The 12,278-nt window shown below is 39.8% G+C and overlaps 2 protein-coding genes and 1 pseudogene across 3 annotated transcripts; 1 reads left to right on the top strand and 2 right to left on the bottom strand.

Annotated features, from left to right (window-relative positions):
• Nucleotides 1-2,377: 2,377 nt before the first annotated feature.
• On the top strand, nucleotides 2,378-4,866 carry LOC149101387 (uncharacterized). Its single transcript, XM_089275859.1, has 3 exons — nucleotides 2,378-2,807; nucleotides 3,527-3,561; nucleotides 3,663-4,866. Exons 1-3 carry the CDS (start codon nucleotides 2,490-2,492, stop codon nucleotides 3,724-3,726), a joined length of 417 nt encoding a protein of 138 aa, XP_089131985.1. The 5' UTR covers nucleotides 2,378-2,489; the 3' UTR covers nucleotides 3,727-4,866.
• On the bottom strand, nucleotides 4,697-7,252 carry LOC149101386 (histamine H2 receptor-like; annotated as a pseudogene). Its single transcript, XR_016203002.1, has 2 exons — nucleotides 6,810-7,252; nucleotides 4,697-6,725 (listed from the first exon to the last, which is right to left on the bottom strand). The product of XR_016203002.1 is annotated as a histamine H2 receptor-like (transcript).
• Nucleotides 7,253-9,209: 1,957 nt separating this feature from the next.
• Nucleotides 9,210-10,855, bottom strand: LOC110046316 (switch-associated protein 70-like). Its single transcript, XM_020752016.2, has one exon. It carries the CDS (start codon nucleotides 10,552-10,554, stop codon nucleotides 9,940-9,942), a length of 615 nt encoding a protein of 204 aa, XP_020607675.2. The 5' UTR covers nucleotides 10,555-10,855; the 3' UTR covers nucleotides 9,210-9,939.
• Between the last annotated feature and the right edge of the window lie 1,423 nt (nucleotides 10,856-12,278).

Here is a 12,278-nt window from a genome sequence, read left to right as displayed (position 1 = left end):
CATGCCTGATAGAAGCCCCTTGGGCAGTTCTTAGATCTTCTTAGTGCTCACTTAGTTAGTTCGACCCAGCCCTATCTTTTCTAAGCCAAGCAGCCATAAAAGTCATAAACAACAACAACAACAACAACAACAACAAATTGACGATACATAGTCAATAGTCTTTTAGCCCACTAATCTGTCGTCTTCACAAGCTATACCCAGAAACTGAATGGAACTTGAAACGAACTCTACAAGGTTGGGGTAGTTTGTTAAAAGTCAGGAACATCGCCAGGATTGATCTTGATGGAAGAAAAACGCCTGTGGTGTGGCCCTAAATAAATCCCTAAATCAGAATGTGCGAATGTATCAAAGATTTTTGGTGCGTTGCTGCGCTTCTTCTCGTAAAAGCTGGTTGCGTCAAACACCTTAAAAGGAATCACAATTAACTACACATATAAACACCCTTAGGCTCTAAAAAAAAATTTAACCCCATAGAAGGACAAATATTTATACCTACTGCTGCTGTTATTCGATAATGGATGACATAACATAACCTTGACATTATTCTCTACACGTGAATTTTATTTCAACTCACTGATAACCAGGGCGGATCCAGACCTTGAGCTAAGGGGGTAATTTCTTCTTTTTGTTTTTACCCAAAATAAAGGGGGCGGGGGGGGGGGGGATGGGAGTTCGGGCCTACCGGGCCTCCCTCCCCTAGATCCGCCACTGATAACGTAAATCGAAACATATTCTCTTGGATTAATGTATGGAGGCTACAGTTATTATACTTATGATACTTAAACAAATATAATAGTTATAAATAAAACCTTGCAAATATCAACTATAATAACATAAAAACAGTTGCTTTCAGACATGAAAGTAAACGACATTCAAGAAACAATTATCATAAAATAGGCATAAACAACGTGTAAGTCTTTCCCGGGGGGAGAGGGGTACTCCCTTGTTTGGGCTCTATAGGTATGTGTGGCCCTAAAGGGTATGGTTTTTCAGCAGTTTTGGTCATAAATAGGGTATCGATTTTGGCCATTTTGGTCTTAAATAGAGTATGGTTTTAGCACTTTAGTCTTGAATTGGGTCTGTTTCTTAGAAAAAGCCCTTCATAACTTATGTTTAGGGCAACTGTGCCAGCCGCAACGGTCATAAATAGGGTTAGCAAAAATCGTAGATTTTGCTCATGAATAGGGTAAGGGTGTTGGGAAGTGGGCCGCACACCCCCACCCAACATTTTAGGGAGTACCCCTCACAGGGAGTCTTTAGAAGTATTTTGAAGTAGAGAAGGGTGCTACAGCTGACAAGAAACTGCTGGATTGTTTTAGAAAAACTATTGTACAGTTCTGCTCGGCTTCGGCTTAGTTATTTTTCACGAATTTAATTAGTGTGGAACAGTGGAAGTCTGCCATCTTTGTCTGTTAGAGATAGTTCATAACATTACTGCTGTGAACAAATTTACGCTACGATGAGTACTCAGAATTGAATGAATATGGGTAATCTACAATTAGTTTCAGATTTATTTATCTTGGACAAAGCTAACTGTGGGAAATAACTTAACATGAAATAGACTAAATAACATTATTTAATCTTAAAATATACCTGCATATTTCAGATACTGTCAATCAGTCAGTCAGTCCGTTTGTCCGTCATTTAGTCAGTCATTCAGTCATGCAGTCAGTCAGTCAGTCAGTCAAGTCAGTAGGGCAATGGATCAAGTAGCAGCTAAGTGTATTTGAGGATAGTTCTAGGGTCAAAACAAACCGACTTTTTCTCAGCTACTGAAAGATTTCTTCTTTAAGATTTCTTCCTTCAATTCGTGTGTCTCACTCGCTATCTGTCCGTGACGTTATCGACGTGGAGATTACTACAAAACCGAGGTCAGCCAAGGGAAGACTTGAATCGAAACAAACGCTTTCCACTCGCGTACTGCACACAGGTACTACCTAACGTTTTATCAGTCATTTTGAACACTTTTAAAATGCTGCTTCTAGCATAGTATACGTTTTATAATGTTAGCAGAAGCAAATGGTTGTCATAGAATATTTGGGCGGAACTTTTCACCTTACAGAAGTGCCAGGTTCTACGTCTAGGAGGCTAATCAGTGTCTCACAGCAGTTAACCCAAAGCTAGTATCCACATAAAACGCTACAAATGTTCAATTTTCTGGCATCTGATTACTAATTAAGGAGCTGGTCCGAATGGCCATGGGTATACTATATTCTGAGAATATCAGCTTTCAGTTAAGTTTCAGTCCACGTACAATCTCTGAGCTATTAGTAAATTTAAGAGGTTTCAGATCCATTGAAAACGCCTTTATTTCTCAGCTGACATTTCAAATTTTGACTAGTTCTAAGCAATCCTTAAACCCTATTAGCCCTTAGACTAGGCTTTTTTCCCCTTTTTTTGTTTTTTGTTTTTTTGTTTTTGTTTCAGGCAATCCACCTCCAACAGGCGTCATTTTCCAGACAGTGGCCCCTCCTTCTTCGCCAACATTTATGTGCGGAGTAGCGAAACCACAACGACGCGTTCGAACATGCCCTCCTCCACTAGTGAAACACTCTGAAGCAAACCTTGAACGCTTTCATACCGAGCCAAGTATATCACATCACAAATATTCTCTGCACATGAGCAGTGGACATCCACAAGGACCAACTTTACATGCGACTTCCTGGGCTAGCACGTGCAAATCACGTGCTCCGCGAGTGACTCTCAGAGATGTGGTAAATTCAAAGAGTGCTTGCGTATGCACCAACAGAAGGTTCATTGGAATTCGAGATCTCCGAAAGGAAGACGAGGAACTGGAGCCTAACGAGGTGGGTATGCAGAACGGTGGCTTAAGGTCATTCCGCTGAAATAAAACCTGCACTGAGATTTTTGTGAAACTTTGCCTATCGATTGTTTATATCATAGGAACTTAAATTTTGAAATAAAAATGAGGGGTTCCCATGTTCGTTTAGGAGCAAAAGTACCTTGTTCATACCCATATAAATCCTTATAATAGCACCATGATTGTAGTTACGATTGCTTGCTAAATTCACGTTTCCGACGATTGCTTTTTGTTCGACACTGAGAATTGGCCCATATTTATTTTACACAGAGAAATTTATTACTCAATTCAAAGCAACAGAAAAAAAATTATAGGTCACCATACTCGTTTGCGCGAAAATGACGATTTACCTCTATGGCGAGGTCCAGCTGTAGAGAGAAAGCCGCCATTTTTTTAATGCGCGCGCGCTAATCACGCGTGAAATTATGCGCAGTAGGGATGTGCAATACAATACTGGGGAATGACCTTAATTATTGTCATGTATAGTACACAAGGTGTCCTCTGTGATACACTACACAACAAGTATTGATATCTGAAATACCCTTTGCGTGGCTATATTACGAGAAACAAACGCTTTCTTCGGTGAGGCCTCGGGGAATTAACTACCATCTCTAAAAGAGTCTTCTAGCTATTAGCTTTTAAACGAGATTTGCTACTTAACTAAAATTTCAGTCACATTTAATTTGTCGAATTAATCTGTTTCAGGATCTTGCATATTTAGGCGAAAGAATGTACTCGAGGTGAGAATTTATATTTTCTTGATGAATACTAAACTAATTTATAAAATCACGCTTTAAAATCATTACCTGACGATAACTTTATCCTTTGCTTCCATGTTCAGAAAATGGTTGCAGGATAGAATTCCAACAAAAATCCCGGACTTTGCAGGCTGCCGAAAACTGTGACTTAAATTAGCGAGAAGGGATTTCGTCAAATTCCGCCGATTATCAAGCCCATTGAAGAAAGGCGCCATCTGAAGGCGACTTAGCCCACGTGGTTTTCCTGGTAATGACGTAACACAAAGGCCTTGTGCCCAGGGTCTCTCCTCTTTCCGCCACCGAGAGGTAGTGGGAGAGATATTTGCTTCTGTGGGCGAACGAGGATACTTCTCCAAAGGTTGATAGAACCTTCATCTCTAAAGGGCTAAAAGGACTTTAATTTTAACGTGTTAAATCCGCATACGACCAATTACATTTTAAATATTTTTAACCTCGACAAACGTTGTAAAACTTTTAGTTTAATGTACTATCCGTTTTATTGTATAATATTGAACTTTTGTGATCGTTTAGTTTTTTTAGTTGGTGCACAACCCCGCAAGCTGAAAGCGTTGATATCTAGTCGTGTTTAAGTAAAGGTTATATGTATGTGTGACGCTCGCTTGCGGCTCGATCAGGTTAAGGGACACTCTAAACGAGGTTGGCTGCCATCTTCATCAGAGCTAGTATGAAAATCGATGTGCAAACTACCCTTGCATGAAAAAATAGAATGCTTGGAATTGTTTGTTTTAGATTGGCTCTGTCATGTACACGTACCCTGTTCAAATGGTTTCATACAGTGAGAATCAGTGATAGAACTTAAACTAAGTTTAGTGCATGCGCCTTAGAGTTCTAGCCCCAGACTCTACGGATGCGAGTGAACGTCTCTGTAAGATGTCTGGATCGCTAGCCAAAAGTGTAAAAATTCCGAACGAAATATGTTAATGATCGCGTTCAAATGCAGTGGTATAGAAAGCTTATATATGTTAGTTTTATAAACTGAAGGTAAGAAAAATAGCGATTCAAATGAAATGCACGAAAGAGAAAATGTTCGAAAATTAGCGTATTTTGACTGACCCCGGACTACGTGACATGTCACGAAAATCTGTAGAGGCAGATGTTACAAGCATAAGTTTAATATGAAAAACTTCTAAGGGTCCAACAAGTGTTCGCAAGACTAATAAGTAGGTGTGACGGCACAACAGTTGGTTAGCATTTATACAAGAATGGGTTTGTTTAATCTTTTAGCACAGCTATTTTACAATTTACAATTAAAACAAAGTTACGGTAGTGATGCTATTTTGAGGTAAAAAAAGAAACAAAAACAAAACCAAAAACAATGAAAATAAATGGCTTTGCTGTATGTGTCATTCCTATATTTTTCCATTGACTATACCATTTTCCAAATGTAAATATCCTCACTTTTTCAACCAGTCAGGCTCCTTCCACACTACGTCGGAGAAATTTAATTACTTATACGGTTAGGCCTACCGTTCACACTGATCCGTCAAGAAAGTGCAGATTTTCGAAAACGCTCTTCAAAGTGGAGGAATTTAAAACGTCGACTTTGCGTTTTAGTGTGGAAAACAAAGCTTTTCGAAAACGATCACATCACGACAATCATGGGATTTTCCTGCCCAAAATGACCAATGATTATTGCGTTTTTAAATTTCTTAAGCGTAGTGTGGACAGAAAACATTTGACGCGTTTCCAGGTCGATAGAATGAAACCTCCGTTTTCAAATTTCTCCGGCGCAGTGTGGACGGGGCCTCAGGTTCAAAGCTATCGTAATTAATTCAAGTGACGTATTCCGCGCTTTGTGACGCTAGGATGAGTTGGCTTGTGTTCTGATTGGATCTCTCGCTTTTTTGTTGTCCTGGCATTCGATAAGTCAGGGCTATCTTTGATAGACTTAACGTTGACAACACTCGTAATTTATACAACAGTGATTAACTCGATTATTTGATCGTCTTCTTTCCTATCCATCGAAAATCTTGTTCGAGTTGAGTAGACACTAAGCCTATTTGGTGTTTTGGTGTGTTGAACTAGAAGTCTACAGCAACCAATCTTCCATCTGCGAAATAACAACAACACCCCCCCCCCCCCCCCCCCCTCCTTTAAAATCACTCTTAAAGTAGGTGTTAAGTAGCGGATTAAAAAGGCTCGTGGAAAACTTAAAAAGCAACCACATCTCACGCAGCCATGATAGAAAAACAAAAAGGTGTAGTTTGACTCGGTTTCAATTGCGAGCAGGAAATACGGTATTCACCCCGCGATGAAAACACCAAGCATGGCCACGTAAATCAATTGCGCGTTTTTCTTTTCTGTTTTCTGCTTGGCTGTCCATAAGTGGAAGGTCTGTCGCTTGATGGCGAGAACCTGTTGCCTAGCAACAACCAGAATGTGAATATGGGCGTATATCATGAATATCAGAGGAAGGAACACGATTATCGCCACACAGAAAATATCGTAGATTAAATCCTCGTTCGGTAGCGACGGGACTTTCCTCCATTCGGGGGCATACCAGGAAAGCTGTGTCAGCGAGACGAACAGGGAGATAAACCACGTATACACTAGCGGAGTCAAAACACGAGGTTTTGTCACAATTCTAGGGTACACCATTGGGTAAACAATCATGATATACCGCTCGGTGGTGATAACCAGGAGGTGTATAATCGTTGATATTGCTAAAAACCTCTGACACAAGTCCATAGCCAAACACAGTTCTGGAATAACACAAACTCTGCAAGCGATTGTCAGTGGTAAGGCCATCAGGCCTGCCATGAGATCGCTGGCGGCAAGACTACATAAACTGAAGTTTGTTCGTGTCCGTAGAGAAACTCTTCGAAAAATCAGCCAAATAACAGTAAAGTTATTCGCCAAAATGATAAAATGACAAAACTACAAGACTGGCGCAGATTATAATTGCTGACGGAGGAAGCGAATCGCCTGCGGTTGAATTTGATATGTTCTTCATTTCGGCCATTATAACATCTAACTACCAAAAGCATTGCAGCTTCAAGCCTTCATCCAACTTTTTTGTGCGTTTTTTTTAAAAATAATTTCGAAGTGCCACATCGAAGATGATCTCCCGTCTTGCAAAATCCTTCCTGAATAGTTAAAACAGCAATAAATGTCCAGGTGCGATTCTGCAAAAACAAATATGAGTGGCGGAAGTGAAATTAAAGTGTCAGTTGTTCTGGGTCCTCACCTTGGACACAGACGCTAGTCACTTATTTTCCTAGTATTACGCAATACATTGACCAAGTAAAAACTTTCTAGTTTCCTATATCGTAACCTCACACTTCACTTTATACAGTTTATAACATGTCCGGCTGCGTAATACACACAGAAAAGTAGGCGAGATACATCTGAGTAATGCAAGTGAATAGCCATTTAACCATCTGATTTGTTGTATCTATAGCACTGATGAACAGAGTGAAATATCAGAATGCAGTTTACGTCAGATAGTATGAACTACAGCTACAGTGCTACAGCTGACAGGAAACTGCTGGAGTGTTCTAGAAAGACTATTTTACAGTTCTGCTCTGCTTCGGCTTAGTTATTTTTCACGAATTTAATTAGTGTGGAGCAGTGGAAGTCTGCCATCTTTGTCTGTTAGAAATAGTTCATAACATTACAGCTGTGGTATAGGGTTACTAGTGTAAAAAACCAACCAGGATGCTTACATTGGGAATTTCAAAGAGAACCCCTGCTTGAAAGATATCACTGAATCTTATGCATGGATGTGGCCTTAGAGGCTTTAGAGGTACTGAAAAGGTTTAACTGCGAACGGACAAGAATTAGGAGAGAGAAACAGGGCCAAATTGTAGCTCTCTGCATAATGTCCACTTAGAACATGAACATGCTGAAAAGTGCGGCAATTAACTACAGGTGATAGACAAAACTAACAAATATTAACCCCAAAGGTACTGAAGCTCTCCGATTCCAACTGTTATTGATATAGATAAAGTCAGATTACATAACAAAGAAGTCTCAACAGATATTACATAACGTGGAAATGTCAAATGCACACGCACGTGAATCGTGTAATAGCTAACTATATTTTTAATCGAATTAAATTCTCCAGACTGTCGTTTCTGTCGACACGATGTTCAAAAATTACTGCATGTGAGCACGCTCCTTTAACCATGCCTGATAGAAGCCCCTTGGGCAGTTCTTAGATCTTCTTAGTGCTCACTTAGTTAGTTCAACCTAGCCCTATCTTTTCTAAGCCAAGCAGCCATAAAAGTCATAAACAACAACAACAACAACAACAGCAAATTGACGATACATAGACAATAGTCTTTTAGCCCACTAATCTGTCGTCTTCACAAGCTATACCCAGAAACTGAATGGAACTTGAAACGAACTCTACAAGGTTGGGGTAGTCTATTAAAAGTTAGGAACTGCTCCAGGATTGATCTTGATGGAAGAAAAACGTCTGTGGTGTGGCCCTAAATAAATCCCTAAATCAGAATGTGCGAATGTATCAAAGATTTTTGGTGCGTTGCTGCGCTTCTTCTCGTAAAAGCTGGTTGCGTCAAACACCTTAAAAGGAATCACAATTAACTACACATATAAACACCCTTAGGCTCTAAAAGAATTTTTAACTCCAAAGAAGGACAAATATTTATACCTGCTGCTGCTGTTATTCGATAATGGATGACATAACATAACCTTGACATTATTCTCTACACGTGAATTTTATTTCAACTCATTGATAACCAGGGCGGATCCAGACCTTGAGCTAAGGGGGTAATTTCTTCTTTTTGTTTTTACCCCAAATGAAGGGGGGGGGGGGGGGGGAGGGGGGGAGGGCCTACCGGGCCTCCCTCCCCTAGATCCGCCACTGATAACGTAAATCGAAACATATTCTCTTGGATTAATGTATGGAGGCTACAGTTATTATACTTATGATACTTAAACAAATATAATAGTTATAAATAAAACCTTGCAAATATCAAGTATAATAACATAAAAACAGTTGCTTTCAGACATGAAAGTAAACGACATTCAAGAAACAAGTACCATAAAATAGGCATGAACAACGTGTGAGTCTTTCCCGGGGGGAGGGGGGTACTCCCTTGTATGGGCTCTATAGGTATGTGTGGCCCCAAAGGGTATGGTTTTTCAGCAGTTTTGGTCATAAATAGGGTCTCGATTTTGGCCATTTTGGTCTTAAATAGAGTATGGTTTTAGCACTTTAGTCTTGAATTGGGTCTGTTTCTTAGAAAAAGCACTTCATAACTTATGTTTAGGGCAACTGTGCCAGCCGCAACGGTCATAAATAGGGTTAGCAAAAATCGTAGATTTTGCTCATGAATAGGGTAAGGGTGTTGGGAAGTGGGCCGCACACCCCCACCCAACATTTCAGGAAGTACCCCTCACAGGGAGTCTTTAGAAGTATTTTGAAGTAGAGAAGGGTGCTACAGTTGACAGGACACTGCTGGAGTGTTTTAGAAAGACTATTGTACAGTTCTGCTCTACTTCGGCTTAGTTATTTTTCACGAATTTAATTAGTGTGGAGCAGTGGAAGTCTGCCATCTTTGTCTGTTAGAAATAGTTCATAACATTACTGCTGTGAACAAATTTACGTTACGATGAGTACTCAGAAATGAATATGGGTGATCTATAATTAGTTTCAGATTTATTTATCTTGGACAAAGCTAACTGTGGGAAATAACTTAACATGAAATAGACTAAATAACATTATTTAATCTTAAAACATACGTGCATATTTTAGATACTGTAATTTAAGATTAAAAAAATAAATAGATAAAACTATGTAATATCAAAATAAACCTATACAAATAGATAACAAGGAAAGGTCTAGTTACACTGCTTTGAAAACGCGAATAAAATATGCGTACATTTAAGTCCAGATGTATAAAGCATTTTAAGGGGGCTATGCAGAATGCTATAAACATTAAATACAAGTTTAAGGCGGCTATGCACCATCGCTATAAGCATTAAATACAACTCGCAGGGATGTATTTTTCAGTTCTCTAAGGTTTGTCTCTTCAATCTGGCCAATTTACAAGCGCACTCCTTTATTAACTACGAGGCATCTTCTGCCCTAAAGCATAAAAAGTTGGAGCTACTTCTAAATGCGAGAACTGTTTAAAGAAGCAGAAGACTCGAGCAGGAATATTTGAATATAAGCTTTCCTCACGAAGGAGTTTTAAAGTTAGTGAAAATACACTGCTACTACCACAAATAAACTGCTTATTTCATAAGTTCGTCTTTGAATTCTTGCTTTTTAAGTTCAGATGTTCAAGATTCTCCTCAAATGTTTGAGTGCTTTTATGTCATCACGTGGATTGTTGAAGCCACCTCTACGAGACCATTGTTAATGTCATTTTAAGACACCATTATCACATTCCTCAATTCCCGACTCAGGGTTAAGGACTTCGGACTTCTGTTCATGTCCACGTGAGCGGGAACTAGGCTAATTGGAAAAGCCCGCGTGCCTATCGAAAGTTTCCGTCGGCATTTCTGTAAAACCTCTTTCGCGGAAGTGAACCGGACGCTAGTCTGACCGCAGCTAGACTGAAACTCAAAGTCCGCGTCTTCTGTTAATTTCTCCGGACGCTTGCCTTCCACCCAAGCTGTTGGATCGACGACTAAAGCGAGCGCTTTTGCGTGTAGAATCTGCGTCAACCAGTCATTTCTCTCTTCCTGGGAAGAGCAACACAATAAAAATGTCCGATCTGTGATCTTGGGTGATAGTGAGTGTTTAACGATCCTTAGGCAGTACTTAGTTTGCTTGTCCGGTAACTCGTCTATATACAACGACATATCATTGAAGAATATGACTTCTTTAGGCGCGTTTTCCATCGATTCCTCCTCTGTGTGATAGTAGCACAAGCATTCTTTGCTCAGGACAAAATAACGGCGATGCCATTGCTTCAGAACGTCTCGGCTTTGCTTCAACAAGTAGCCAGCCCGTAAGATCTGCCCGTTGGCGCCCTTCATTTCTCTCGGAGCACTTTCAAACACGCAAAAATATATCAAGAACTCTCCCCTTCACTTGTGAACTTCCTCAAAGACAAACGGCCTTTCTCAGTGGAAACTGCTTAGAAGTATTTTGTAGCTAGAGAGGACCAACGGGAAATTCGTCCTTCAAATGCGCAGATATCCTTTCCGAAAATTTTTAAATTGAAATGAGGTTAAACGAATTCAACAGGTATATATGTATGGTATGTCATATGATAGCCGCACATGACAAGCTTATGCCTCTGTTTGGGTTATTAGTGGTCATTGGGACATCACCCGTTCATTGAAAACAAAACCCTCCTTTGTTTGCCCAGGGAGTTTTCCCCGAAATAGAAACCGACAACAATTCCGGTTTTCAGCAACTGTTATGAGTTTATTTGTGTTGTTAAGTGAAGAGAGGAACCTGATCTTGTTCCGGGAAATATGACGTGTTCGTATGATGTAATTGAAGTGAAAATAGCCTTTCCTAGAACTGCTGTTCGGTTTTTAAGAGTCTTCGGCTTGAAGAACTCCGTCAAATTGTCCACCTCAGGCTTGGTCGATTTAGCTGTAATAGAACTCAAGTTTAATCAAGAGACTCTAACGTCCAAAGCGATTTTGTACAGCAAAATCGAGTTTTTATCTCAAGGAGCACTTGTGCATCTATCTTTCATATCGCGTGACCTTCCGTCCCAATTACCCGCTTACGTCTTATGCTTTACGTCTAGCAAAGAAATCTTCCACAGTCTGTCAGACTATTTTCCTTGTTATAGTTTCATCGTGCATGTTATCCTCGTTTAAGATCCATATTTGCCATAGTTATGCCTGCATCAAGACGTAAGAGGCCTTAACTACGTATGATAGTAGATTTACGGTTGTGTGATGTCATGTCTCCTTAAATTGGCGCCAAAGTGGATTTGAGCGTATTCGTGTACAAAATAATGAGCCTTATTTCAATTGGTATAACATGGGCGCTGTGTATGGTTTCAATAAGAATCTAGCAGCTCGTTGAGTCGAGTTGAAATTTTTGGCTAAGAAACGAAACGTTTTTTTAGGTACTGGCCTAGAGCTTAGTAAATGTTGCAATATTTTGCTTTCAGTTTCAGAGCGTAGGCCCCCCAGGTTTTATTGCAGCTTAAGAACACAACAGACACAGAATCGGATGAAACAACAAAGGTTTGGTAATGAAGAGTTGTCCGTGGTTATCAATGCCCTTACTGAAGGTCATTGAAGGTTTAGTCAGATAATTTTTATAAGCTTTACAATCCGGAAAAATCCGCTCACCACAATAATAAAAGAATATATAGGTAGTGTCAATGACCTTTTCCTCTAACAGCAGCTATAGCTATGGAACAATTGAGACTTGTGCAAGCAAGGCAGAGGTTCTCAATTGTGCTTCCTTGTGTCCCAGTGTCCCAAACTCTGTAATTCACCCAACTCTTCAAGATTGTGTGACCAATATTTACGCGGTAAAACTAAATAAATATGATATGTATGATATTGTATAGACTAGCATCTGCCAGCCATGATATTGAGGAAAGAAAGGTTAGTTTTTACACAACCATGCTTTCTGCCACCTTTTCGTCCAGATACAGCCATCACTATGTCATAAACAGCGATTTTACAGCGTGTATTCTTTTATACCGGAAACTATTTGCGTATTTGACATTAATAAGTCTCAGGAGAAGAGGTGAATTCTAAAAGCATCAAAGGCAGAGTCTTAA

Source organism: Orbicella faveolata, unplaced genomic scaffold (genome assembly GCF_042242905.1).
Source record: "Orbicella faveolata isolate gen_17 unplaced genomic scaffold, um_ofav_v1 contig_4, whole genome shotgun sequence".
Classification (NCBI taxonomy): Eukaryota; Metazoa; Cnidaria; class Anthozoa; order Scleractinia; family Merulinidae; genus Orbicella; species Orbicella faveolata.
Note: the sequence above shows the minus strand (reverse complement) of the source record. Positions and strands in the feature narration are given on the sequence as shown.